Here is a 25,116-nt window from a genome sequence, read left to right as displayed (position 1 = left end):
ATTCTTCCTCCAGGATAAGCAGATGCATTTCCCTAAGCAATTTGACTCTCCCCCACTCTCCATTTCCCTCTATAAGCGGGACCTTGCTGCTCTCCTTTGCAGCTACTGCTGAACTCTGACTTTTTTTTTTTTTTTTTTTTAAAAAGAGGAACAAAAGATGTACAGCAGTCATAAAGGCAGGATAAGAAAACTTTTCCTAGGGTTTGCCTGAAAGAGGAGGACCATGATGGAAAGGTTCCTCTTTCTACTTCTGGTCTGAGTTTCTGTGAATCATTCACTGCCCTTACCTTGTGCAGGAGCTGGAGTGCAATATCTTGTAGCGCAGCAGGTGGTGGGCTGACTCTTCACAGACTCATTACTGTCCCACAATACCCGCAGCTTTTTCTGCATATCCAGTCCCACTCACCACTAAAGAGGAGAGAGGTAACAGACTATGCTTTTGGCATGACTCTCCAAGCCCAATTAACAAAGATGCATGGCACAGCATATGGAATTTAAGGTGGTACTTCAAAACAGTGGTCAAAGAGAAAGTTCCTACTTATTCACCTGGAAGATACACCATCAGTTCCTGTATTTATAGGTAATTGTGACGGCTGAAAACATGAAACAGCTGCTTGAGGGCTCAGCAAGGGAACTACGGTCACTGTTCATCCTCCTTTTGAACACCAGCTAGTGCCCAAAATTTCAGGGGCTGCAAGACTGACATTTCTGTCCACACAGCATACAAGAAGGAAAGTTCAGAAGAAAAGATTTGTTTTCTTTAAAATCAGGGGCAGTTGGTCATAGCCAGCACAACACTTCTTAATAAATACAACATGATAAAGTTATTTAATGTGTCTGAAACATGTCTGGTTATGTATTTTACACATATTTAGATAGCTAAAGAAACACAGAAAGCAAAACCAATGTACTGTGGTTCTCTTTCTGACAAATGACTGTATTAAAGAAATGTTACATGTTTCCCAATTCACAAACGAGATTGTTTTTATCCTCTTGCTAGCATGTAATGTAATATAATCACTGTCGAACCTAAGAGGCAAGGGAAATTAACGTATTTAGTAATATTAAAGCATTAAAATATCCTTACTAACTAAAATTCTGGAAAAGTATTTTACAGCCTGTTGTTCCTCAAGTTCCTGAGTGATGGTGTCACACAACAGTGCGACAGAATCACTCAGACTGAAGAAGGAACATTATCATTTCTATATTTTCCTTACAAGGCCAACAAATACACATAGATTTGCAAAATATCCCAGAAGGAAGCCTTCTGAAGAAAACTTCATGAAACACTTATTTTCTTGCACATGGTCAAGTATTTGATTGCTGTCTTAATGCTGGAAGGAAAAAAAAAGAAAAAAAGGAAAAAAGGGCAAAAGAGAAGGCTCATGGAAAGAAGAGAACTAGTAGTAAAAGGTCACTCACTAAATCCCCCCCCTCTTGAAATTACAAGCAGCAAGCTGGTTTCTAATTAATTCTGGCTCAAAAACTACTTCTGAATTAATCACTGAGCACAAATCCTAATTTTAAAGACTGACCATTAAGTTATTCCTGAGGGAGAGATCAAATATTTTTAAAAATATTTTAGAGAAATGTGTTTAGATGTATTTTGTCTTTGTTATGACAATAATCACCATAACCCTTGCCTTGACATGAAAGAATGTGTGTATCTCACAGGAAAGCTGCAACCTTTTGCACCTAACCCTGTCAAAAAGTCCCAATCTCAGCACAACCGTGTTGTGATAAGAAGCTTCACCAGAAACATGAGTGATAGAACAGGCAGGGCTGGGAATTAGCAGGAAGCATTTATATCTCAGTCTATCCTGAGCTATCAGGGGTTCTGATGACTTAGCCTTTCTTTCAGATGAGATAAAAACCAGAGGTCCTGGCATCTGGTGGCCATTAGGAAACCAGAGATATTGGAATTATTAGACATTGCATCCTGGTCATATTCCAAGACAAACTATTATATTCGGCCTTCTTAAAATTCCTTACTGTTTCAGAGAAAAGCATATATTCTTCTACCTATTCAAAGGTGCTATGCAATGTTCATAGGTATGCTGCAAAACAAAACACTAACACTGCAGGAATCTAATACACTGTACTAATGACACTACACTTGCTTCATCTCTTATTTATTATGTGAGAATGGCTATATTAGCTTTTGCTACCTGCACAGCTGTCCCAAACCCTCATTCCCCAGAGTGATGGAGTGGACAGGCTGCTCACCCCACAGTGGGACCTACAAAAATAGTTTACATGGATTAAATCCTTTAGAGTTGCCTGAGTATCATTGCAAGGAAAAAATAAGTGAACAGCTGTACTCTGTACCATCCTTGCTCCCTTTTCTGTTGATCTCTCATGTACTGCCCATCCACATGCCAGTTTACAAGAGTGTTTTTTATAGCATGTAGGATCTTTGTGTTCGAGGTAAGCATTTACATTCCTTGTGTCAGACAGTCATCTGGTGCTCCAAATTACCCCTCTTACCACCCTTCTTTGGCCATAAAAGGATGCAGGTTGTTAATGGTCATTCTCTGAGTCACACCTCAGTTAAATGGATAAATTAGCTCAAAACTAGATTGGCTAAACACCCTCTCCTGCTTTAGCCTTCTTCCAGAGATCAAAAACGTCAGTGAGAGATACTGAATAACTAATCCAGACATGATGCCAAATTTACCCTGAAAACTCTTTCCACCTGCTGTTACTGCCCTTTGAGATTTCCAAGAGGTCAGAACTAAGCAATAGCTCTATATAAACACACACCCACACGCATTTTTACTTGAATCAAGCATAATGTCTTTGGATACTTCAATGTTAATTTTACCCAAGGATTACAACCCTGATTAATTTGTAAGAGGCATGTGTATTGTTCCCAGAGTGAACACCGAGATGTATTTTCTGGCTTGAGCAGGTTTCCTGTATTTTTTTGGCTGTACAGGGGCAGATTTTTCCTGCGTATATGAAATAATTTGATGTTTTCTGGAAAAGTAATGCTTCTGTTGTTGCAAGGAAGAGAAGAGAGTGATCCCTTTGGATTGCTGATCATTGACTCAAAAGATTTATGATCTGAGCTATCATGTCAAGAATCAGCTTAACAATAAAATACTGTTGCAGAAAGGTTCCTTTTTTATGGTCTCTATTTACATGCCAGCAGCATAAAGCACAGCTGTGCTCTGAGCTCACCGTCCTGCTGCTACTTTGTTGCAAGACTGAGGAGAAAGAACAGTTTTTGGAAAAATAACAATTGTTTCCACGACTTTCCTCAGCTAGCTAATTACCAACACCTTCCTACTGCAATAAGTGATTTTAAATTAAAATCAGGCTTGAACCTCCACATCTATACCCAGAAAAAACATTTAGCTTAAGCATTCTCTATGTTTTAAGAGGCAGAGGAGCTGCCCTCATTAAACAGGATGAATATCACAGAAAGCTGTGGGTACACAGTTTCTTAAACAGCAGCAGTGTGAGTCTACGGTTGGTGTGATGAGACTGCCCCTTGCTGAGCAATGTTTTCCCAGGATTTCTTTAGGTTTTGCGTGTATCTGGCAGGTTGCAGATCTTTTGGAGTAGGGACTGTATTTCAATTCTGACTTTTCATGCACGAGAGTACAATAGGGTCAGGTCTGGTGACCTGAGCACACAGGTGCGAGCATCACAGAAGTAGTAATAAAAATGTGTGAAAGCTCACAACTTCACAAAGCGACATTTCAGAAAAAAATTACTCTGTTATGTGTGCATAGACATAATGAAACCTCACAGATTTTTAACGAAGTTAAAGATGTAAGTACTACCTGAAGAGACTATTTTTGAAACTAAAATCTGAATACAGTTGCATGCTTTGGACTTCTGATAAGCACTACATTTCCTTCCTTTAACCACGGGAAAAAAAATCACGGCTGTCTATACTCCTACATTCATCACACAAACTAACTTCTGCTGTGATGGTACAAGACCTACAGTTCCAGTGGGAGAAATATAACCAGAGCTAAAAGTTCAAGCTATCAACTGATCCAAACATTAACTTCCTAGCCCCCTACCAGAGGCAAACAGCAACTCCAAACTGAAGAGCAGGGGTTGTACATTGTACACCCTGACACCCTGCAGATTCCTTTGTGGTACACAATACATTAATAAGGGCAAAAGGGTATTTTCCAGCAAAGTTTGTAAATTAAATTCTATAGAAAACCAAACAAAAGGTTACATGAGTGTTCACTTTCTATGAGCAGTGAACTCAAAAGAAAATACTTCATTTCAGATTCTGCAAAGGTGCCCTAACAACAGGAACTTAAACTCCACGGGCACTCAGCAAACAAGGCTAAATTAATTAATATCAAATTTCAGTCAAATGTACTGACCTGAGAAAGGTTTCAAGTTATTTTTTTCACAAAAAGAATTTAGGTTTTAAGACCTTTGCTAACAAATAGTACAGAAAGAGTAACTGAAAGGAAGAACACATTTAAGTCAATTACTTTTAAAGCACATAGGCTTTCAGAGTGGCATAAATGGGAAATAAAGGATGGACTAGTAAGTTACCTTATTTATTTATTTAGATAAGTTATCCTAAGGTGTAAGTTGTCTAATGTACTTGGATTTAAACCAGCTACAGAAATATTCCCTGCCTCACATTGAACAAAACACCTTGCATTTGCTGTGCTGGAGGTGTAAAAGTTTGTACCAAATTATACATTAAACCACAGAAAGGGACATAACAGAGGTTTGCTGAGGAACCATCAACAAAAGCTGCCCTCCTGCCTCCCCTGCATACACACGCCCCCATACGCAGGGCACAGGCACAGCCTCCGGCCAGATAAAGGCAACAGCAAACAGCATTCCTGGCACCTGCACTGCAGGCTTCTCTGCTGGAGTTTCTCGCTCCATTTCACAGCCTTTCTCCTCCCACAAACTCCAGCTCATCCAAAGACACAGACATTTCAAAAAATATTTAGTAAGTGCACAATCAATTAATGTCTTTTAAAAGCTGAACTTTGTTCTGAACACTTAACTGTGTCCAGTGTGCATCAAACATGACATAACCAACACAGCAGATCCTGCAGACCAGAAAACTACTTTTTTTTTTTTCCCCCTGCTCTTCAATCCAAGCCTATCTAAACAGACCTCCATCCAGCTTGTCAGAGATCCTGACTCCAACAGCACCGCGTGCCAATTGCTTCATGCAAAGATGCAAGACACCCCACAGCTGACAGGCCTGAGATAACCCAGTCTCAGGGAAACCTTCTCCTCATTTCTTCAATGCTGCTGAAGTCAAACATCCAGGTGTCACATAACAGGCCCCTACAGTCAGGCACCTGACTTAAAAGCTATGGAAGAAAACCTGATACTTTTAGGATCATTTTGTTTTCTCCTGGTTTCCTCAATTTTTGTCTAAGATTTAGGGATAGGAACTGAGATTTTATTTTAAATAAAAGTAGATGTTCTCATCTGCACATGATTCCAACATCTGTAACATTTAAAAAAAAAACAAATTCTTTGCAACAAAAATCAAAGCTGGAAATTCTGTAGGACTGCTAAAGATTGGCATGATTTTTTTTTAAATAAAAAATCAGCATGCACTGCTGTTAAAACAATAGCATTCTAAGGCTAGTACAATTAAGACTCGTGAAATCCTTAGCACTCTTAAGCCCAACCCTCTTGTAAAGAAAAAAATCTGGAATCACCTGTATCCCTAGGCAATATATTGCATTACTTACGTTTTTATTTACATTATGAGTTTATAACTTGAGTAACACAAAGTAACACCAACTTTGTCCTGTTGCTTTACACAGATGCTATTTGTTGGGTACAGTCTAGGCTTTTATGTAATTCTCATTTCTAACCAGCCCCATGGGACCTCAGTGGAATATATGTACAGAAAATGACAAGATTTAGGTAAATTCTTTAGTTTTGTGAAATTAAAACTCAAATTCAGAGTTTCATTCAGATCAGTTTTTACAAAATATATGTTTTGTATGTAATTATTATGATTCTCTACTCATACATACTAGAAGAGCTGGTACATTACTCATGAAAATCAAGAAAGCAAAATACTTGTATCACCTTAGGTATCTTGAGGAAAACACAAATAAGCACACATACAACTCCCCCCGCTAAATTTCTTTGAATGTTACCAACAGCTACCTGTCTTAAAGTATACCTTCCCTGAGAGCAGCTCGCTCTACTACAACTTGAAAGAAAAATTAAATATATTTTTCCTTTCCTTGATAAACAGACATACAGACCACCAGGATCAGGATATGCATGATGATTTTACAGACAGCTACAAACATGGTATGGAGCATTTAAGGAAGTTACATGAAGTCATTCATCAAACTATGTTGAGAATAGAATCTAGGTTTCCTTATTCCTTATGCCACAGCCAACTCCTCATGTCTTATCTGCGGAATACTAGCTTCCTGCCCTAACTATAAAATATCTGATAGAAGTCAATATCCTGCCGTGGTTTCTTGATACCATCAGACAGGAATTAGTGATTTCAGGCTTATCAAGAGCAGAGGCTGTGGTGGATATAAACTGAGCAAGTACAGTAAATTTCACAACTCTGCCAAGTAATTGAATGAATTGTAGTGGTTTCATCTTACAGAGAGAATCTGGTTTCAAACAGAATTTGAATTACTTTCCCGTAATAGTTTTATGATGAAATTATTTAATGGAAATGTTTTAGCTCTCTTCTGCAACTTTTTCAAAATACAAGTTGATACTAGTGTTACTTTGATACAGTGAGGTAACATCTAAATAATCAGGCATAGGATGCTGCTGACATTCAATACGTAAGGAAAATAAGGATTAATCATGCCAGACACTAAATAAAGTTCCAAAAGAAACTGCGTATAATCAGTGCAGTGAGGCCCCACATGACATACCATGTAAGGTGCAGGCTAAATTCTCACTGACCTCCTTTAAACACAATAGCATAGATTACATCTGACAGCAGAGTGAGTGTTTTTTAATTGTCTCTACCTTTCTATCACATCCACAACTTTTAAAGGTCTTACTACACTTTTACTGCCTATGTCTAGAAGGGGAATGAAAAAAGAAACAATATCCATTATTTGAAAATTAAAGAAAACTCACAACATTCTTCATAAAAAGATTAATCCCGCTGTCTCTTCTATTTTTTTTTTTTTTAAACAAAAACATGCAGATAAAGAAGCGTTGTAAATCTGAGATCTGCAAGCTGCTGGGCTGCAGAAGGGCCCCTCTAAACAAGTATGTCGTGGAGCTAGCCTGTACCTGTGTCTCACTGCACATTCCTCTGGCAAAGGAATTTAGGCCCGAAACCTGGTACCCCTCTGCCCTCCTGTGAGTGAGCTCATAATACCGGAATGAAGAGGAGGGAAATAACTTTCTCACTGGAATTTCTTTAATGGAAATTATAAGCACACATCTTGATGAAATGGATGCTGGAAGTATTTTGCCTGGTTATTCTTACACACACAGAACACTTACTATTATATATAGAAAACATATAACTACCTCAGCAAAATTAATTTCTGGTAAATTCAATGGTATCATGTAATCCAAACAAAATCTGTAACCAGTATCACTGCACAAAGATGACCGGGATGACAGTCTTCCGTGCAGGGAAAACTGTAAACCAATCATTCCAGATCTGGACAGTAGATTAATAAAAAAAACCTAAAAACCAACCAACCAACCAAACAAAAAAACCCCAAAGTTTCCTTTTCCTTTGTTTCACAAGCTGAGAGGTAAGAAAGAAAGGGCAAATGGATCTGGAGAGCTACAGCCAGCTGCAGAACACTTCTGTTGACAGCAGCTCAGAATGAAAATTATTAAATTCCTACTACTGTTTGCTGAAATTTGCTCAATATCTACTGTTTTATGAATCAGCTTTATGTTGGGGAAAAAAAACCAAACCACAAATCATTCAAAATCACAGCAATTTTTTTTTTAAATGTCATATTAGTTTACTCCTATCCAAAATATTTGGTAAATACTTTGGTTTGAGGTTCATAAAGTATCTTTGAATAGAGTTGAAAAGTCATAGTAGCACTGGAGATCTGATACAAACATTTAATTCATTCTACTCTCCCACTGTCAGACAGCAGTTGAGACTGACTAGCTAGTTTTTAATCTTTGCCGCTCCTCTCTGAAACATGTGCAGAACTTGGCTGGATAGTGTGAAGCTGAAAGATAAAACACAACCAGACTCTTTGGAAACTTCACAGTAACATGCTAGCACATAGAAGAAAATTCAACTGAATGGAGAGTCTTTAAATAGCCATAATCAACTTTTTACAGTTTTGTGCCTTACTAGTTAGAGGTTCAACCCTTCCAGATCTCCAAAAGCAGACTGTACAAGTCTTCTCATTTATAGAAGAGCCTTAGGGCATACAAAGCGCTACCAATTATGGCGCAACAGTTCAAAGACGCAAAGCTACATAATAGACCTATGCTCATTATGCAAAGTGATATTTTGCATTTCCTGGCTGTAATGTGTGTTTTCATCCAGTGGCTAGAGTAGAGAACTAGGAGTCGCAATCCAATCCTCCCGTTGGCTTGCCATATGACTTGGGGCAATGCTTTCTTCACACATGCAAGATGTGAAAATAAATATGTCCTTCACAAAATAACAGGAAGGACCCAGGGGTGAAAGACAATACAGTAATGCAACCAGTGACTATGTATTTTAAAGTTAAAATTGCAACATGTTACTTTGTATTTATGTAAGGGAAACAGTGTGAAATGCGCATCCATGATAACTGAACCCTAGAAAAGGGACAAAACAGACCGAATGTTGTTGCTGTAACTTTAGCAGGCATGTTCATTTCAGGATTCATCCTATGCTGCAACTCTCAGCACTCTGGAGGATCTGCAAACACATTTTACCTTCAATGGAAAAATGTGCTCTGTGACATTAAAAGACGTTCTGACCCAGACCCCAGTTTTTACAGGCTTGGAAGAACAGCCTTTGCAAAACCTCTGAGGTGATTTTTCCGCAGATTACTTGAAGTATGGGAGGCCCTCAGCTCCCAGAGACTCTGCCGAGGGCTCTCAATACTCCACATGCTCCAAGGCCAATCTATTCACATGGAAATTGTGTCACTAAGAGATATTAGGTCAAACCACAGTTTGGAGCTCACTCTAATTATCTAGTCAGATTTTGGTTTAATCCTAACAAGATTATAGATTCACAGTGATTAAGGCTGTTAAAAGTACCACAGAGCAAACCATATAATCACTACCTTGAAGAGACCATCTGAAGTATTCTGTTTAAGATCACCAACTCGTTTAACTTTAAAACCTCTGTGGAGTTTAAAAAGTATTTCCCGTATCTATTTGTGGTAAAAGTAGCCTAAGGATCTGACATTTACTATGGCAACTAAAATACTCCACCTTCGTTACAAGAGTGGTTTGAGAGCTTCTTCCCTTCACCACCCCATTAACATCTTTTCTCTATATTTTTCTAAATCTTATGCCTTACAGCTTTTCAAGTCACAGCAAAAAGTCAAGTACCATCTGTAGGAGGAGATTTCACAAGCGGTTTCCAGTTTAAGCCAAAACTACTTTATTAGGTTAAAAATGCACTACTCCTTTGTAAAAAAGATCATATAAAGTTTACAAGAAGAGCAAGCTGTTAAAAGCTGTGTTTCAGATGAAAACAGATCAAAAACTTTTGCTAAATAGCAAGCAATGAATTTGTGTTACACCTATCGCCCTAGTGAATCATAAAGTAAAAAGTGTATGCATTTCAAAAGTACGCCGGAAATAAATCACCTTACTTTTGGCACCCAGGGCTTATGGCAGACCACTTCAGTCACACCCACAAGACCGAGACTCACCACACTTCAATCCTTCCCGGTAACAAAGAGTCAGCACGTTCTATGCAAAATGCTATACACTGTGCAATGCAACACAGGACCTGCCAACCTCACCTTCCAGCCGAATCCACACTCCACATGTGCTGCAGTTCATGTAGAAGGCATTTACAAAGATACATTAATTTTACAGATAATGCTTCAACTTTTCAACCCCTTCACGCACACTTTGATGATAGTCTAAAATCTCACAAGGAGGGCTGAGGTTGAAAGCCTACAGCCTCCTTTTATGGAAAAGTCTGAAGACTACTATAAACTCATAGTTTTCCAAGCTTGCTTTTGCCAACTGTTTTTGCTCCTGCAGGCTATGTTCTTCCAGTTCAGTTACACCCTGCTTTGTGGATAGGTTTAATCATCAAAGTACAATACAATGATTCACCCTCCTATTGTTTTGATGTGTTTCCACTATAGCAGTAGTAATAATTCCAAACTGCTTTCAAAATACATATATAATCTACAGAGCAAGTGATTTCTGCACACTCCTTCACAGCAAGTTTGACTGATATAAGGAGAATTATTACAACTTTAAAATGGTCCTGCTCCTCTTCAGGAAAGCCAAGCAATTATTCATTGTGTCACTGAATCTATTTAACTTTGTTACAGTAATGAGATGCGTTTATATACACATTTCTGGAAAACTGACTTGCCAGCTTATGAAGTCGAAACAGACTTTAACTTAAAAGTAATGTACTGAGAGTAATAGATTCATCACTCCTTTTATAATTGTATCATTTTCTAAGGAAACACTTTTTAGTTTAAGGCTCCTTTTTTAGAGCTAGATATTATTTCATGTCCAGAAAGATAGCCTTACTACTCGTGAGGGTATGACCTTCATTAATAGAAAATAATCTTTTCAATGATTCAAACAAAAGGATAAGGAACATAAGGAGCTGATTTGAAAACTGCAATGTGAACAGGTAAAGTACATGCTGTAATTCAAAAAAGTTGGGAAAAGACAAAGCACTGCCTTGTCACTATTTAGAGCTTTAGAATGATGCTGTTAGCAAATGAAAAAGAAAAAGTAGGAAGATTATTTTCAGTTTCACCGACATTTAATTTTTGGAGATTTTAAGAAGCAGAGAAGCATTTATAAGTCCATTCCTTGCTTAAATGCACTTTCATTTTCCTCTCCTCTGCTTTCTAGATCAAAACCAATCTCTCCTAACAGTGCTATAAATTAATTTATGCAGTTGGTTTTCAGCTTACTCTGTACAAACATTTTATCCCGATCTCTCTGCCAGCCAAAAAAAAAAATGCTAAAGAAACAGTTAATGTTGCTGGTGCTACCTTGTTTCCAACCTCTTTCCCCTTCAATGGAAATGGAAAAATGACAAATACACAAAACTAAAGGAAAAGGAAATACTACTCTCATTTCTTACAGAAACCTTGATGTATTGCCTTTTCTAGCTAGTTCCCGATTAGTCCAGATACAACACCTGGATGATGTTTAGATTTTACCTGTGTTATACATCACACTGAGGTCTTGCCAAATGCTTGTGTCAAGGATGGAATCGTTTGTTCCTATTAGTAATGGGAAAAGCAACGAACATTAGGTGCAACCCTCTTAAACAGATTTGTGCAACAGAGATTCCTAGGTAACAGGCATTGACACGTCCTCACTGGTGCTAAGAGTGAGGCATCAGAAAAAGCACTACAGGATTAAGTGCCAGGAGTCATACTGGCAGCCTCCCTAGACTGCTAAGGCACAAAAGAGAGCTAGAAAGGCAGCTGAGCTTAAGAGCACGTTGAGGCAAGGGCTGGAGGCTGTACAAAGTACAGTAGGTTCCAGCCAAACAGGAGAAAATAGACCAGGGAGTGAATAAGGCAAACTCAGAATACAGTAGCTATTGACATCTCAGTGGACTGAAGCAGATCAGCCCAATTTGGTTCACAGTGTTGATTCTCTCAATATTAAGGTAACCAAGTGAGCAGAGACTATGCAGACTGGATGGTGCTGGTTTAGCGGCCCAATGAGGTTGACACAACCAAAGCTCATCAAAATCCTGCAGAAACAACAAGAAGGGAAGCCTGCACAGACTGTAGGGATCTCTACAGCTTTGTATCCATTTGGGTAGGAGCAGAATCAGAGGGCCAGCACACTCACTTCCAACCAGCAAGAACTGTGAAAAAAGCGGCAACAAAGCCAGAGAAGCAGCAGATCCGCAGAACAGTTCCTTTGACTTTGTATTAAACCCGTCTCTGTGCGTTTCGTCAGACCTAAGAGAAGAGGAAGCCATTCTGAAAAGAAAAGATGACTTTGAACACAAGTAGTAAGATTAATGTCAACACCTTTTGAAAAGTAGAAAGTTAAATACAGCTACTGGAGACTGCAGCCACACGACTTCCATATAAATCACACCATCACAGAAGGGGAAGTTGCATGGAAAAACCCAAGGCAGGCTAAACTGCAGGAAATCTGTGCAAAAAACACAGGAACAAATTATTTGCTTTCTCCAAGTATTTTCAGATTTATTGCCTACACCTCCAAATTCCCTTTTTGCAAGGAACAGGTAATGAGAACTGCATGATTCCACTCTAACTGCTCTTTCTTCTTAGACATGTGAACTGAAAGAAGTATATCAAGCTCATTTAGGTTTTATAGCCTCCTCAGGAGAGTAAGAGCCTTCTTGGGTTACAGGGATATCTGAAAGAAAAAAAAAAACTAAGGAAATAAATTTCCTAATGTCAATGACGATCATCTTCCTCCAATAATACTTAACATCGCAGTCACTATCAAGACTCCATTTCACAGGCACTCTTCTAGCCAGCAACTCAACCTCCTTCCAATCCCTTTCAAACACAGACTGACCTTGCTAGAATGATCCCGTCCACAGGTAACAGCAGAAGTGCTTTCATTTTACTTTCATCCGGAGTAACAAAGAAAGCAGTCCTTTACTTTGAGACTGGATTCTCAGAGATCTTGAAAATTATCTATCAATGAAAGCTTAAAAAAACCCTCTTTTTTTTTTTTCTTTGTCATCATTATAACATTTAAGCTGGGACACGGCCTTACCAAAGCCCCTTTTTTTGACCTGGTAATACAACTTTATACTGGTATCTAGGCAATAATTTGATTTTAAATCGTTATCCATGGAGGGGCACACAAACCCACGTAGGAAGGAAGAGAGGAGGACAAGCACATCAAGAATTCTGGCAGCAAAGAATTTTTCATCTCTGTCTACCATGACTTCATGATCACCTGAAAATACTATTACACCGCTCTACAGTATGAGAATATCTTCCCCCGCCCCCCGCAAGAATACCTTAATTTTGAGGTACCTAAATAATTGCCCTAAAAGAATTGTTAACCCACAAAAGGCACTGACAAAAGGTTAGAAGTGGCTAGCATCTCTGAAATACGTTTCTGTTACCTCAGCACTGTTCAATACATACTCATTAGCTTTGCTGTGTTTTGTAGCTCTCCCTTCCAAGTTAATTTTAAAAGGTGCCCAAAAACCAGGTGGGTCATATTGTCTGATACATAACCAAACTGTCTGACAAGAAACTAGTTGGATGTCTAATCTTAATGCTCCAGTCAGCACTTGGTTAGCAGCAGAAGTACATGCAAAAATAATGCGAGTATCTTTATGAACAGGAAATAGCTTTGGATCAATTACGCTCTTTTCAAAAAACACTGCAGCTTCCTACGGATCAAAAAATTTGTCTGATTAAACCCCAAGAGTTGGCAATACTTTGACAACCTTGCCTGAACAGATGCTGTGTCTCTGGCGATATGGGAGGATAAGAAGTTCTTTTCTCCCTGTACAAGTCAGGGAGTTACCAGCTCTCCTCTTGGAGCAGTTCCATCTCTACAAATGAAGTATGACTATTATACAAAAACTAAACGAGAAAGAGGCAGAGTTAAGACCTTGTAGAGTTACAGATTTGCAAGCGAGAACTATTTTACTACCACAACTTTTTGCAATCTGTAACATTCTCAAAATATCTGTAAGCATCAGCATGTTACTGCAGTTACCTCAGGAGGAAGAGTTAGTAAGGAGTAAGGTACCAGACCCCTACTCACACAGAGAGTGCCTCTACTGCGAGGCTGGAAAAAGGGTAGAGAAGCCCCACCGTGAAACGCCCTGCCTACTTCAGGGACACCAGCATGACTTACTAACAGCAGTTCTTAAGTCAGGGGAACACGGTGGCTGGCAGTAAAGCTGGCTTGTCCAGAAGGGGAAATAAAACACTTCTTCAGGTCACACATTGCCTCTCACACCTATTCAAAAGGCGGCCACAACCTTAAACGGATAATGACACGAAAAAAGCTCTTCAGAAAACAAGCACACACATTACTTCATTTGATAGCTGCTGTGCCCTAACACAATATCTGAGTGCAAAATAAAATGCCACATTTCATGCTCAATTACCTTTAGCACCCAGAAAACATTCAGCAAATAAACAATTCTTTGTTCAGATGGGAGAGAAAGGGATATTCAGCTTTAAATGAAAATTTTCCACAAAATTCAACATGTCTTGGCAAGGGCTAGCTAATTAGCACTGTTATGAACTGTCTGCTGCTTATATTTTTTTAAAAGTAGTTCTCATTATTTTGCTGCAGAACCAGGGAATAATCCTCAGTATTTTGCTATAGACCTATCACTATTCAAAGCTGTCCTTTGCAGAATGACCATTCTCGGTGCAGCACGTGAATGTTCACCAAACAAGTGCCTCTACACCCGTGCATTCTTACAGAAGTTGCCTTATCCAGTAAACAAATGCTGAGATTTACAAGATTAGGTTTGCATTTTATGTTATTTCCTTAATTCTGTAGGTTCCTTCCTTACACAGGTAACTTTACTACAGATATTACTTCTTTCCCAATAAAGCTTACTGCTACGTAAAGATATTATAGCTGTAAAAGTCAAACTGCAGAAAGATTACACTTCTACTTACTACTTATAAATACTGATTAAAATGGTAAAGAAACAAACTTTTAAAATAGGCCTTAATGGATAAGATCATATTTGCAGAAACTGAATTGTGGAAAGTGGAATGATGAGAGCTGCAACTTTGTTTTTAAATATCTATAATTAAACAGCTATTTTTTCCCCTCTGTCAGAGCTCTGGGACAAAATTTATTTTTGGCATAAGGCCACTGAAAACAATGAGCTTGGTTCAATTAAGCTGGTCCAATACATATTAAATGAAAAGACATTATGAAACATTTGTATCATAGATTAAAAAAAAAAAACAACACACAGAAAACCTGGAATATATTAAGAGAAGAGAAAAATAAGATCACTTGGGCTAGCTTGTCATAAACTAGCAGAGCTTCAGTTACTCAAAATAGAGCAGACTGCCCAGAACTGGTTTTGGCATATAACTTTTATTTGCCTTACTTGGATACCGTAGACATTCTGCTGAACAAGATACCGAGCAGTAGAAAAAGAGGGTGTCTCTAGGTAATCTGCATATTTATTAGCAGAAAAATCCCCAGTAGAGTTGGAAGACCTGCAATAGTACATGAAGTCCAGACTCATAAAATAAAAGCTAACTGAACTCTATCTTGGAAGCTCGTTTGTTCCAAGAGAACATGTCTGACAGTAAGTCCTAACATTAGCTCCGAAGGATCATCCCATCAAGACTAGCACATATTCCAGGAGTGCTCAACTAGCTGAACAGAGGCAGAAAGGAATTAAATGAGGAGTTATCATCATCTCACCTGTACGTCAGGCATGCTCTCAAGTGGGCACAGAATGACTGCTAGGAATATGATGCAGCTCAGCTGAGAGTTTTGTGAAGAGATGAGAACCTCAGTTTTTGTTGCAAAAGGTTGTCTCTAGACTTTGTGACCATTTTCATCTCTACCTCACATTTATGAGGGGACATCCCAGAAACATCAGCAAAACTTTGATTATCCTTTTAAAAGTCCGTCTTATAAAAACTGTATTTTTGCCCTGTAGCCTGGAAAAGCCTCAGGGGTGGACAGCGATTAGCTGAGGCAAACACCTGCCTCTAGCACCGTTCCAACATTTTGTCTTGCTCCCCCAGCTCTGGGCCAACTTTTGCCATTTGTCTCACAGTGTAACAAAGGTCGTGAAGATAGTACTTCACTCCTGTTTTATGCTTGCACAGCATCTTGTACTGACACTCCTGGTTCATGATTAATGCAAATTACTGATAATAAAAGATTGAAAATATGAGTGAAGCATAGCTTCTGGAGTGACTTCAGCTGAAAGCTTTTAGGGGAAACTCTTAGGTCACTACCAGCAATCAGTCTACAAATGAGGTAACGATATCTCTGCAAAGTAACCCCGTGTGTAACAGCAAGTCATCCATGTTTTCAACCTTTGGCTCAAGAAAACATAGATTGCATTACAAGACTAATTTTGTACTGTCATTCAAAATATATCAGCATTTATATCCAGGAAAAATAAGTACAAGCTGAGAGATTAATTCTGATACACTTTAACATTCTATTCTTACAGAGGGAGGGATGACTACACCTTGTAATTAAGACCTCTAAGTCAAAGCCATCTTTGATACAACTGTACTCAAGATGCTGGCCTGACATGCCAGCCGCTGCCTACTGGTCATGTCCACAGTAACATTCCTGAAGAATGCGTGACAACTTGATACAATATTTCAGGATGTTTCTTTCACAACAGCTAAGTTATTGAAGTAAGATTAATTGAAAGAAAGAGAAGATGAACAAAGTTATAAATCACATTGTCTTCAGCAACAAGCGCTTTAATAGTTGACTGTGTCTGCGAATAATCTTCTGAAGTTCTATTATTCCTTATTAACCTAAAGTTTTAACCTCATTTTGTTAACATTGTACTTCACTGTGCTCAGTCACTTCAAATTGTATAGCAGAGGACTATCAAGAAATGTTTCAGAGATCCCGCTTTTCCTAAAAAAGCTCTGCTTACTGCAAAAACAATTTCAATCACTAGTATTTTTTCTTAGCAGCTTACTCAATGCTGGAAGGTGTTAGGGTGTGTTTTTAATTCAGCGATACCAGAACGTCATTTACCTACTACTGTATCTGAAAAGTTGATGAAAAAGTAGTTGTATATCTTTGCTGTTGAGCATGTTTGACAGCATTTTTAATAAGAATAATTAAATGCATTAACTGCTTAGACATGTAAAACACTAAACCAAAGTATTCTGAGGACCTATTTCTGATTCTTTTTCATACTTTTAGACTGATTACACAACAAAGATTTTGTTTGCTTTCTAACCCTGAAGAAAACTGGCAGGAAGACTTAGAAATGGCATGTAGATATTAATCTTAGTCATTGCAATAGACTTAAATCGACAAAGTCCCTTTATGGGCAATGAAACATGTTAAGGTAGTAACAAAAAATCTGACTGCTTTCCAACAGGTATGAAGCAAAATTGGAGCAAACAATTAAAAACCTGCTGTCAGTTACATCTGCATCAATCGGGAATAATTTCACTGACATATTGCATGAATTTATAAAAATGACTGCTAAATGTACTGCATTTGTTTCAAAAAGCCTTGAAAATACTTGCTTTATAAAAGTCATTTCCACACAGACTCCACTGCAGCAAGAACACTCAGAAGAACAGTTCTTGGTCTTGTTGAAGAAAAAAACATGAAAAGAAACTCTCAGAGCTTCACACATTGTCTAATCTTTTAATCTTTGAGAAGATTAGAGCTTGTAACTACCACCTGATCAGGATGATGAAATTCTACTAGTGCAATTGATTACAAAAAGTGCAGAGCAGAACCAAGCCTTTCACATTTATGAAAAGTATAAACCCCTCTGCTATTAAAGCCTTTTCAAAAGCCTTCTTCTCAGTTGCACAGAAGGTACTAAATCCTTAAAATTTTAATCAAAAGAGCAGCAAAAGCAGTATAAAAACATTGGCTGACAAATGAAGAACCCATGTTCTCACTGGTTTTGTTAGAAGCCCGTTAGAAGTTGAATTAAAATAAACATGCTTAAAACATATTATACTAACGACTTCCACGAATTCATTATAGCGTATGTGCTATAAAATCCAGACTGCAAAGATTAGTGTATTGTACCATCTTAATTTACATCACAATATAACAAAGAGATTTTGTTTAACTGCTGCCTGTACCTCAGTTGGACACTTAGTTCAGGCTACAGATTTTCCAAAGGACTCTTTTATACTACAGTTGAGTGGGCTAACAATTTCAGCATCCCAGTTGCAGAAAATCTATTACAACACCAAAAAAAAAGAAAAGTTGTGAATATTTTAAAAGCCTGCGATCCCTTACTAATCTGTTTAAACATTAATTAGGAACAGCAAGAGAAAATTTGTGTTTATGTCATAAAATTGTCAGATTGACAGATCATAAAGCCATTGCTTCTGTACGCCAGCTTGGAATTTAAAACACATTTACTAATTCATAATCGTGAACCTTGATACAACACTTCAAAGCCTAATCCTTTAATTTCTCACATCGCTTCTACTTAGTTATGAGGTGTTCTGGGTTGGATCCCTTGCGAGCAAGGATCTAAAGGGTCAGCTTTTGAAAGAAAGGTTTGAGAAGAGGCTAAAAAAGCATGAAAGGCAGCCAGCTGCCAGGAGAGGTAGTGCTCATCCTCTCACAGAAAGCTGTTCCGCTGGATACAGACGGTCTTTCAGCCCCAGCGTACTTTGCAAAGACTAAAGTCGAGCAGGCGAAAGGCACAAAGGAACTTCGGAGCAGAGGTGTACGGCGATTGAAAAAAAAAGAAAAAAAAAAAAAAAAAAATCCCCACATCTTTCTGAGCAGGGCGGGAGGGTGCCTGGCTTCTGGCCGAAGGATGCCCAAACCCCGACAGGTTGGACGAGGCACCGGCGCGGCCGGGACCTGCACACTTACCCCGCTCGCCAGCTCCGCGCCCAGGCAGAGGAGCAGCAGCAGCAGCAGCAGCCTGCAGGGAGGCAAAGGCACAGAGTCAGCGGCGCGGCCGGGGGCACCGCGGGGAGGGGGCCGCCGCGCCTCGGCACTCACCCTGCGCGGCCCATGCTTCGGGCAGCCGGCACGGAGGGCGGAGGGGACGCAGCCCGCTTGTTGCAGCCCGCTTGTTGCAGCCCGCTTACGCGCCGCTGCGCCCGCACGGGCGCCGGCTCCGCACCGCCGGAGGAGGAGGAGGAGGAGGAGGAGGGCCCGGCGCCGTCACCCGGGGCGGACAGGCCCCCTGCGCGGCCGCGGGCCAGGCACGGCGGGGGCCGCCGCCGCCGCTCACCTCCGCGGCGCGGCCACCGCGCCGGCTCCTTCCCCAGCTCCGACGGAGGGCCGAGGGTGCCGCGCCCCGGGGGAGCGGCCGGGCCGGCGCTCGCCCGTGCGGGGTCGGTCAGGGCTCGCTTCCCCGCGGCGCCCCGGCCCCCTCAGGGCGCTCGCCGCCTTCCGCTCCCCGCGCCGCGGCCGTGCCAGAGCGTGCCCGGGCAGAAAGTTCGCGCGGTCCTCGCCGAGGCGTCGCACCTGAGCGGAGCCGGGCGGGACGGGGCCGAGCCGGGCAAGCCGAGCCGGGCAAGCCGCGCCGGGCGCCCCTCGCCGCCCCACGGCCCGCCGCCCGCCCCGCCGGAGGTGCGAGCCGGCACTGCCAACGGCGCCGCGGCCCTCACGCACCGAGGTGCCTCCGCCGGAGAAAATAGTCCGGGGTCTCAGCGGCTGCCCGCCCGCCCGGTGGAGGTACGGGGCGGGGAGAGGCGGGCGCCCGCCCTTCGAGCCGACAAAACCCCGGCGCCCAGGAGGAAGGGCGGTGGCGGCGGCGGGGAGTCGTAGCCCCCTCAGAGCGGGGCGGCAGCGCGCCCTGCTCCGCGCACCACAGGCGCGCACCCTCCGCCGGCCACCCGCCCGCCCACGGTGCGGATGAATACCGTGGGGCAAGTAGTCCCGGGAGGACTTGAGCCGGCAGAAGCGGGAGAGTGCGGCAGAGGGGCGGGCGCTGGCGTCGGGGCGGCCGGCGGGAGCCGCCTGCAGGGAGCCGCGCTGCCCCGCCGGGCTATGCCTGCGCCGCAGGGCCGGCTCCGCAGCTCCTGAGCGGGCGGGATGGGTCCGCGGTGGCGGAGCCGCAGCCTGGCTGCCGGCTGCCTGCTGCTGCTGCTGGGGTGCTGGGGGCCGGAGGCGGCGGCGGCGGCGGTGAGTGCGGGGCGCCCTCCTTGTTCTCCGCAGGCGCTGCCTGGCGCGGCGGCAGCGCAGAGCCTCGGGGAGCGGGGGGGGGGGAGGCGGCTTTCGAGGCCCTGCAGAAATGGGGTGGCTGAGGGTGGGCGCGCCGGGGCCGAGGCGGCCGCTGGCCCTGACAGGCGCCCGGCGGCGGGAGGCCGGGCCGCGGGCGGGAGGGTCTCTGGCTGCCTGCCCCCGGGGCCGCTGCCCGGCGCTGCCCTCCCCGGACAAAGGCGCTGCCGGCGGCGGGCCGGCTCTGCGCGGTGCCCGCTGTTGGCACGTCTGGCTTCGCCGGCGGCTGCGGGGAGGGAGCGTGAGCGAGAGGCGGGGGAAGCCTGGGCCAGCTTTGTGTGCGCTCGGAACCCGCTGTTCCTCCGGGACAAAGGAGGAAAAATCCCCCCTTGCTCCCCCCCCCCGCCCCCAGGACCGTCGTGAGGAGGTGGCGGAGCTCTTGCCAGCGCGCCCTCACCTGCGCTGTGAGCCGCACCTGGCCGCGGCAGGGAGCCGCAGGCTTGCGGGCATGGCTTGCCAGAGGACCGCGCCTCGGGCTCTGACTTGGTTTTCCCGAGCGTTCCGTTTCTGCTGTCTTAAAACCCGACCCGAGATGCTCGCCGAGACGGTAGATGCGTGCGGTGTCGCAGAGGGCGCGCAGTAGGTGGCCTGGAAAAGAATTTTGTTTTCTCTCTTTGGGAGAGGGATGCTGTCCCAGCTCCCCTGGAGCAGCTGGGCCTTGAAACCCAGAGCGGGAGAGGCGATCGCTCGCGTCCCGTTTCAAGGTGCTCGAGTAAGACCTTCGGTGTTAACGAGTGGTGAAGTTAACTCAAAGGCTCGTACTTTAACATGGGTTATTTCAGATTTTTACAATCCCTTCCTCTGGCTGTTCACTTTTTTTATTTTCCAGTTTACTTGGAAGGGAAAATGACTCCGTATTTCTGTTGCTTAGGATTACTCTAGTTGAAAAATTGTACTATGTTACAGTAATAAGTGCAGAATACCTTTCTGCTACTCCCCCCCCTCCAATTTTGTAGTTAGAGCTGACAAAATCTTATTTGTCTTGAACTTTCCTTTGAAGTGCATTCCTTTGCAGTGAAACTGTGTAGACCTTTCATCTGCCCTTCCAAAAAGTAAAGACCAGCTATAATATACTCCCTTCCTCTTGTACTCCTTTTTACCATGCCTGGGTGTGTCCCCAAGTGTAAGTGATACTGGCGTGCCACCAGTGCCTACTGACTGGGAGAACTGCTTGTCCCCATAGTGTCTGGAATACCAGTTCCGCTGCTGTTAAGTTCTGCCTCACCCTGGGCTACCTCCCCGACTTTCACCCCCGAAGAAGGATCTGGTCAGTCCCACCTACAGGACTTCACTGTTTTAGCAGGTGGGGGTCGAAGATGGGGAGGTCTGTGTGTATAAACGTGTCCCATTTCTTGCTTCAGGAAAGCATCCCAGCAGAGTTTCGTGTGTGAGGTTGGTGGGGATCTGCAGGGTCTGGGAGGGGGACCCCGCAGGCAGTCCTCTGCCTTGGGAGACATGAAGAAAGGAGAAAAGGCAACGGTGGGGTTCCTCGTTCTCAACACCACCTTGTGCTACAGCCTCTTGTTTAGGATGAGTCCCCCTGGGGATTTACTGCCCCACAGTGAGATGAGATTAACTGAAGACGCAAGGGGTAGCGGGCGTGGGGAAAAGAGAGATGCCTCTGTTCTAACCTGCGTAAGTCCCACTGATGTTTTGTCAGAAAGGTCTGATGGTTTCTCAATGCTTTGGTGTTCTGATATCCTTGAATCTCTCATGATGATAGTGCTAAATTATGCTGATCTTTATTAATGAGGATCAGTATTTGATTTTTCTCATTGTCAGAAAGGGTTGAATTAGCACCGTGGCTGTATGCTTGATACACACTGTCTCTTCTGTGAATTTTGGTTTGGGGCCTTGCGTTAGAATCCTCCCACTTCCCCCAACAGGATAAATCCAGTGGCATGAATTCAAGTCATTCTGGTGTCCTTATTAAAATAATATCTGAAATTGTTATTTGTCCTCGTAATATATATTTCAAGTGCAAAAGTCATACTTTCTTTCCTCCAGATTGTTCACCTAGTGTGTATGGCTATATGACCAGTTACGAGGTGGCAGAATATAGTTGAGAATCATCTGCCAATGTGGACATCATAGGGAAATACCAATGATTTATAAAAAAAAAAACAAATTGCTAAAACCTCATACTCAAGTAAGGATTAATTTCATTGGTCAGATTTTGTTGCTGGGTTTCCATAGCCCAAGGTCTAAACTTGGTGAGTAGTATATGGATTACGCTATGCACTCTTGTGCAGAATCATTGATATAGAATGAAGTGCAAAAACAGTGTAACTACTGTTGAACAGTGTAAAAGTAGCTGGGAGTCTGAGAAAGGTCTTTCTTTAGAGTGGAAGAATGAATGAGGTAGAAGATGGTGTCATCAGTGCATGGAGTGATTTCAAGTTACAGTATAAAAAAGGTGCTTATTTGTTGAATGCTTTCATCAGAGGATATGAGTGCTTATAGTGCATGTTAAGGGACAATATTGCTGATTAAGTGCCCTGGTGTTTTTAGTATACATGTACATAAGCCAATTAGCTTTTCTTATAAGCAGACGTTTTTTCCTCTCCTAGCAGGTTTACACTTGCGCTGTGTTATAGAAAAGTGATTGCAAGCTGTGACTGAGAAATCTATTTAGTTAAAGAACATAGATGGACTGGATTCTTGAGTTGTGCTAACCTATGAAACTCACTTGAAGTTAGTGACTGTCTATTGATTTATATTACAAAAAGTTTCCTTCATAGTTAGGGCCTAGGTTTTTAAAGTATAAATAGACTTTGTCAGCCCAAAAGTTCTTAAAAGACATTGCAGAAGTTAGTTCATTTTTTTTCTTTGCCTTTGGTTATAACTCCAGTTTGACTGCAAGCATAGGGATGAAAACAATTGTTTTATGGTAAGGCAGGCTGTCAAGATGGGTATCATTTGTGTTTAAGTTTTATGTGTTATTCATTAAAGTTCTCTAAGTTTAATTGGGATTTTTTTTTTCCTTTCAGAGGTTACCAGGTATACATGCTACCATGTCATTAATTACAATGTACTTGGTTAATATGGTTAATTTGTAAATGATGGTCATCTGTGTTTCTCTTTATTGCCATAACTATTTTATCGTGGTGGTGGTTGTTATTATTTCCCATTTCATAACTGGCTGTGGCTCTTTCTAGTTACGAAAGCTAGGTCTATAAAAGCAGAAAGAAATTGGTGCTGGCTTTTAGGATTCAAAAAGCATTTCATCCCGAAATTCCGTGGATGTGTCTTGAGTAGTCATGCACAAGACTCTCGGTTTCGTAACATCAAGGCTGAAGCCTTCCCGCTTGCAACCTGTCATTTGTCATGTGTTTTGCTTTTGACCTTTCTTGGCCTAAAGATATATAGTAAAATTTGGATCTCAAGGTGTGTTCTGGCACATACTAAAATACAAACAAATCAAAGGAATCCTGAATGAAACCTAATATAAGAGCCATTTGGACCATAATAGGATTTTTTGCAGCTATGCATACAAAATCGTTATGCATCTTATTCAGTTTTTCCAAATGATGGAGATAAGACAGATAGTTCAGTGGAAACTCCTAGGCTTTAATTTTCCTGGTCATGAATGAATTGATCTACTTGCTGAAAGCAATTATTTAAGTCACTTGCCCTTTTTTAAAGTAGAAAGGAAAACTTTCTTATGACAAAGCATTAGTTTATTTAACAGCAAATGTAAATTTACATAGTGATCTTTTTCTACTATGAATAAGCAATAATGCTTATTGTAATGCAGTTAGTTGCTGTTGATTTTACTAGAACATGTGGAAACTTTTCTATATTCCAAAACAACTGAAATCAGTAAGAACATCCCAACAAATCTAACATGCATGTTTTCTATCTGGGGCAAAGTGCAGTAAGGCATCTGTTCTGCACATAGAGCAAAGATGTATTGTGCATTTTTACCTTTCATTCACTTAGATTAAAATGCTTCCTTCTTTAATTGCATCAATTGTGTAAACTCTCCACTGATATCACCACATAATAAGATATCTAGATAACACTCACTTCTATGTTCTAGGAATAGCATTACGCAAGTGTACTGAGTGGAAAGCAGCCTCTGCCAGTAATGATAATACCAGACAAATTGCTCTGAATGAAGACACTTTTTGCTTCTCTGTTTCATAGGGCTGTATGGACCTAGTAATGTTTAAAAACACCGAGATGCTTTTAAATCTTGCTCTATGCAGTGTTTGGCACTCTGATGTTGACTGCAGGCTTTTCTGTGCTGTAAACCATCTGTTCTTAAGAGTACCTAAAATAAAACTTGTTCAAAAGATACAGTGCTGGTACAGTTCTAAGGATCCTTAAGCAGCATCCCTTACCTTCATGTGGAAGGTTAGCAATGCAATTAAACCTTATTAAGTATCACTGGTACAGTGTAGCTTCTGGGGGGGGGGGGGTGGGGGGAAGGAAATGTGTTGAGCATCCTGGTTATTAAATTGCTAAGTGTGTGGTATGTGGAGGAGAAGCTTCATTGTAATGTGAAATCAGCAGAGTAAACGTAACATTACAGATAATAAATAAATTATTAAATACTAAATAAATATTATCAATAGAATATAGAATAAACAAGAGGAAAGGGTCCTGCTATAAAAAAGAATTCTAATGCTTATTTTAAAAAATTGCTTTGCATTTGTCTCAAGTCTTTCTTGTAGAACTTGTGAGGAGATGCAAGAAGCAAAAACTGGGGGATATGATATTAATTTTGGGAGAGGCGGATATTGGGCAATTAGAAAATTGCAAACCTATATCGCAAGTGAAACATTTGAGCTTAAACTTGTTAACGCTTTAGTCTCTCTTCCTCTAAAAGGCATGATACTTAAACTGTAATGTGTTAATAGATAATTTTTTTATTCTGCTTGGAGAAGACTTTGATACTGTGAACTGTGATATTGCTCATTTATGGAACTCTGCATCTCTGTTGCCATGATTTGAGTGGGAGGCTGGACTAAATAACCTCCTGAGGCCCATTCCAGCCTGAATTATCCTGTAAGTCTAAAACTATGTGAAAGTACAGTTGTACTACTAGGTGTACTTTCTGTTAAGACAACTTACATATCCTGTAGT

At 41.6% G+C, this 25,116-nt stretch overlaps 2 protein-coding genes across 2 annotated transcripts in view; one reads left to right on the top strand and one right to left on the bottom strand.

The window, feature by feature from the left end:
• The window catches only part of COL4A6 (collagen type IV alpha 6 chain), a 138,333-nt gene extending 119,521 nt beyond the window's left edge, over positions 1-18,812 (bottom strand). Inside the window, exons 1-2 of the mRNA XM_075720777.1 lie at positions 18,799-18,812; positions 18,667-18,718 (exon numbers count right to left, since the gene is read on the bottom strand). Coding sequence (XP_075576892.1) covers positions 18,667-18,718; positions 18,799-18,812 — 66 coding nt within the window. The remainder of the gene's footprint in view (positions 1-18,666; positions 18,719-18,798) is intronic.
• The window catches only part of COL4A5 (collagen type IV alpha 5 chain), an 87,728-nt gene continuing 81,422 nt past the window's right edge, over positions 18,811-25,116 (top strand). The window contains exon 1 of the mRNA XM_075720776.1: positions 18,811-19,479. Within this exon, the coding sequence (XP_075576891.1) occupies positions 18,811-19,479 (669 nt within the window). The remainder of the gene's footprint in view (positions 19,480-25,116) is intronic.

This window comes from Pelecanus crispus, chromosome 13 (assembly GCF_030463565.1).
Source record: "Pelecanus crispus isolate bPelCri1 chromosome 13, bPelCri1.pri, whole genome shotgun sequence".
In the NCBI taxonomy this organism is placed as follows: Eukaryota; Metazoa; Chordata; class Aves; order Pelecaniformes; family Pelecanidae; genus Pelecanus; species Pelecanus crispus.
Note: the sequence above shows the minus strand (reverse complement) of the source record. Positions and strands in the feature narration are given on the sequence as shown.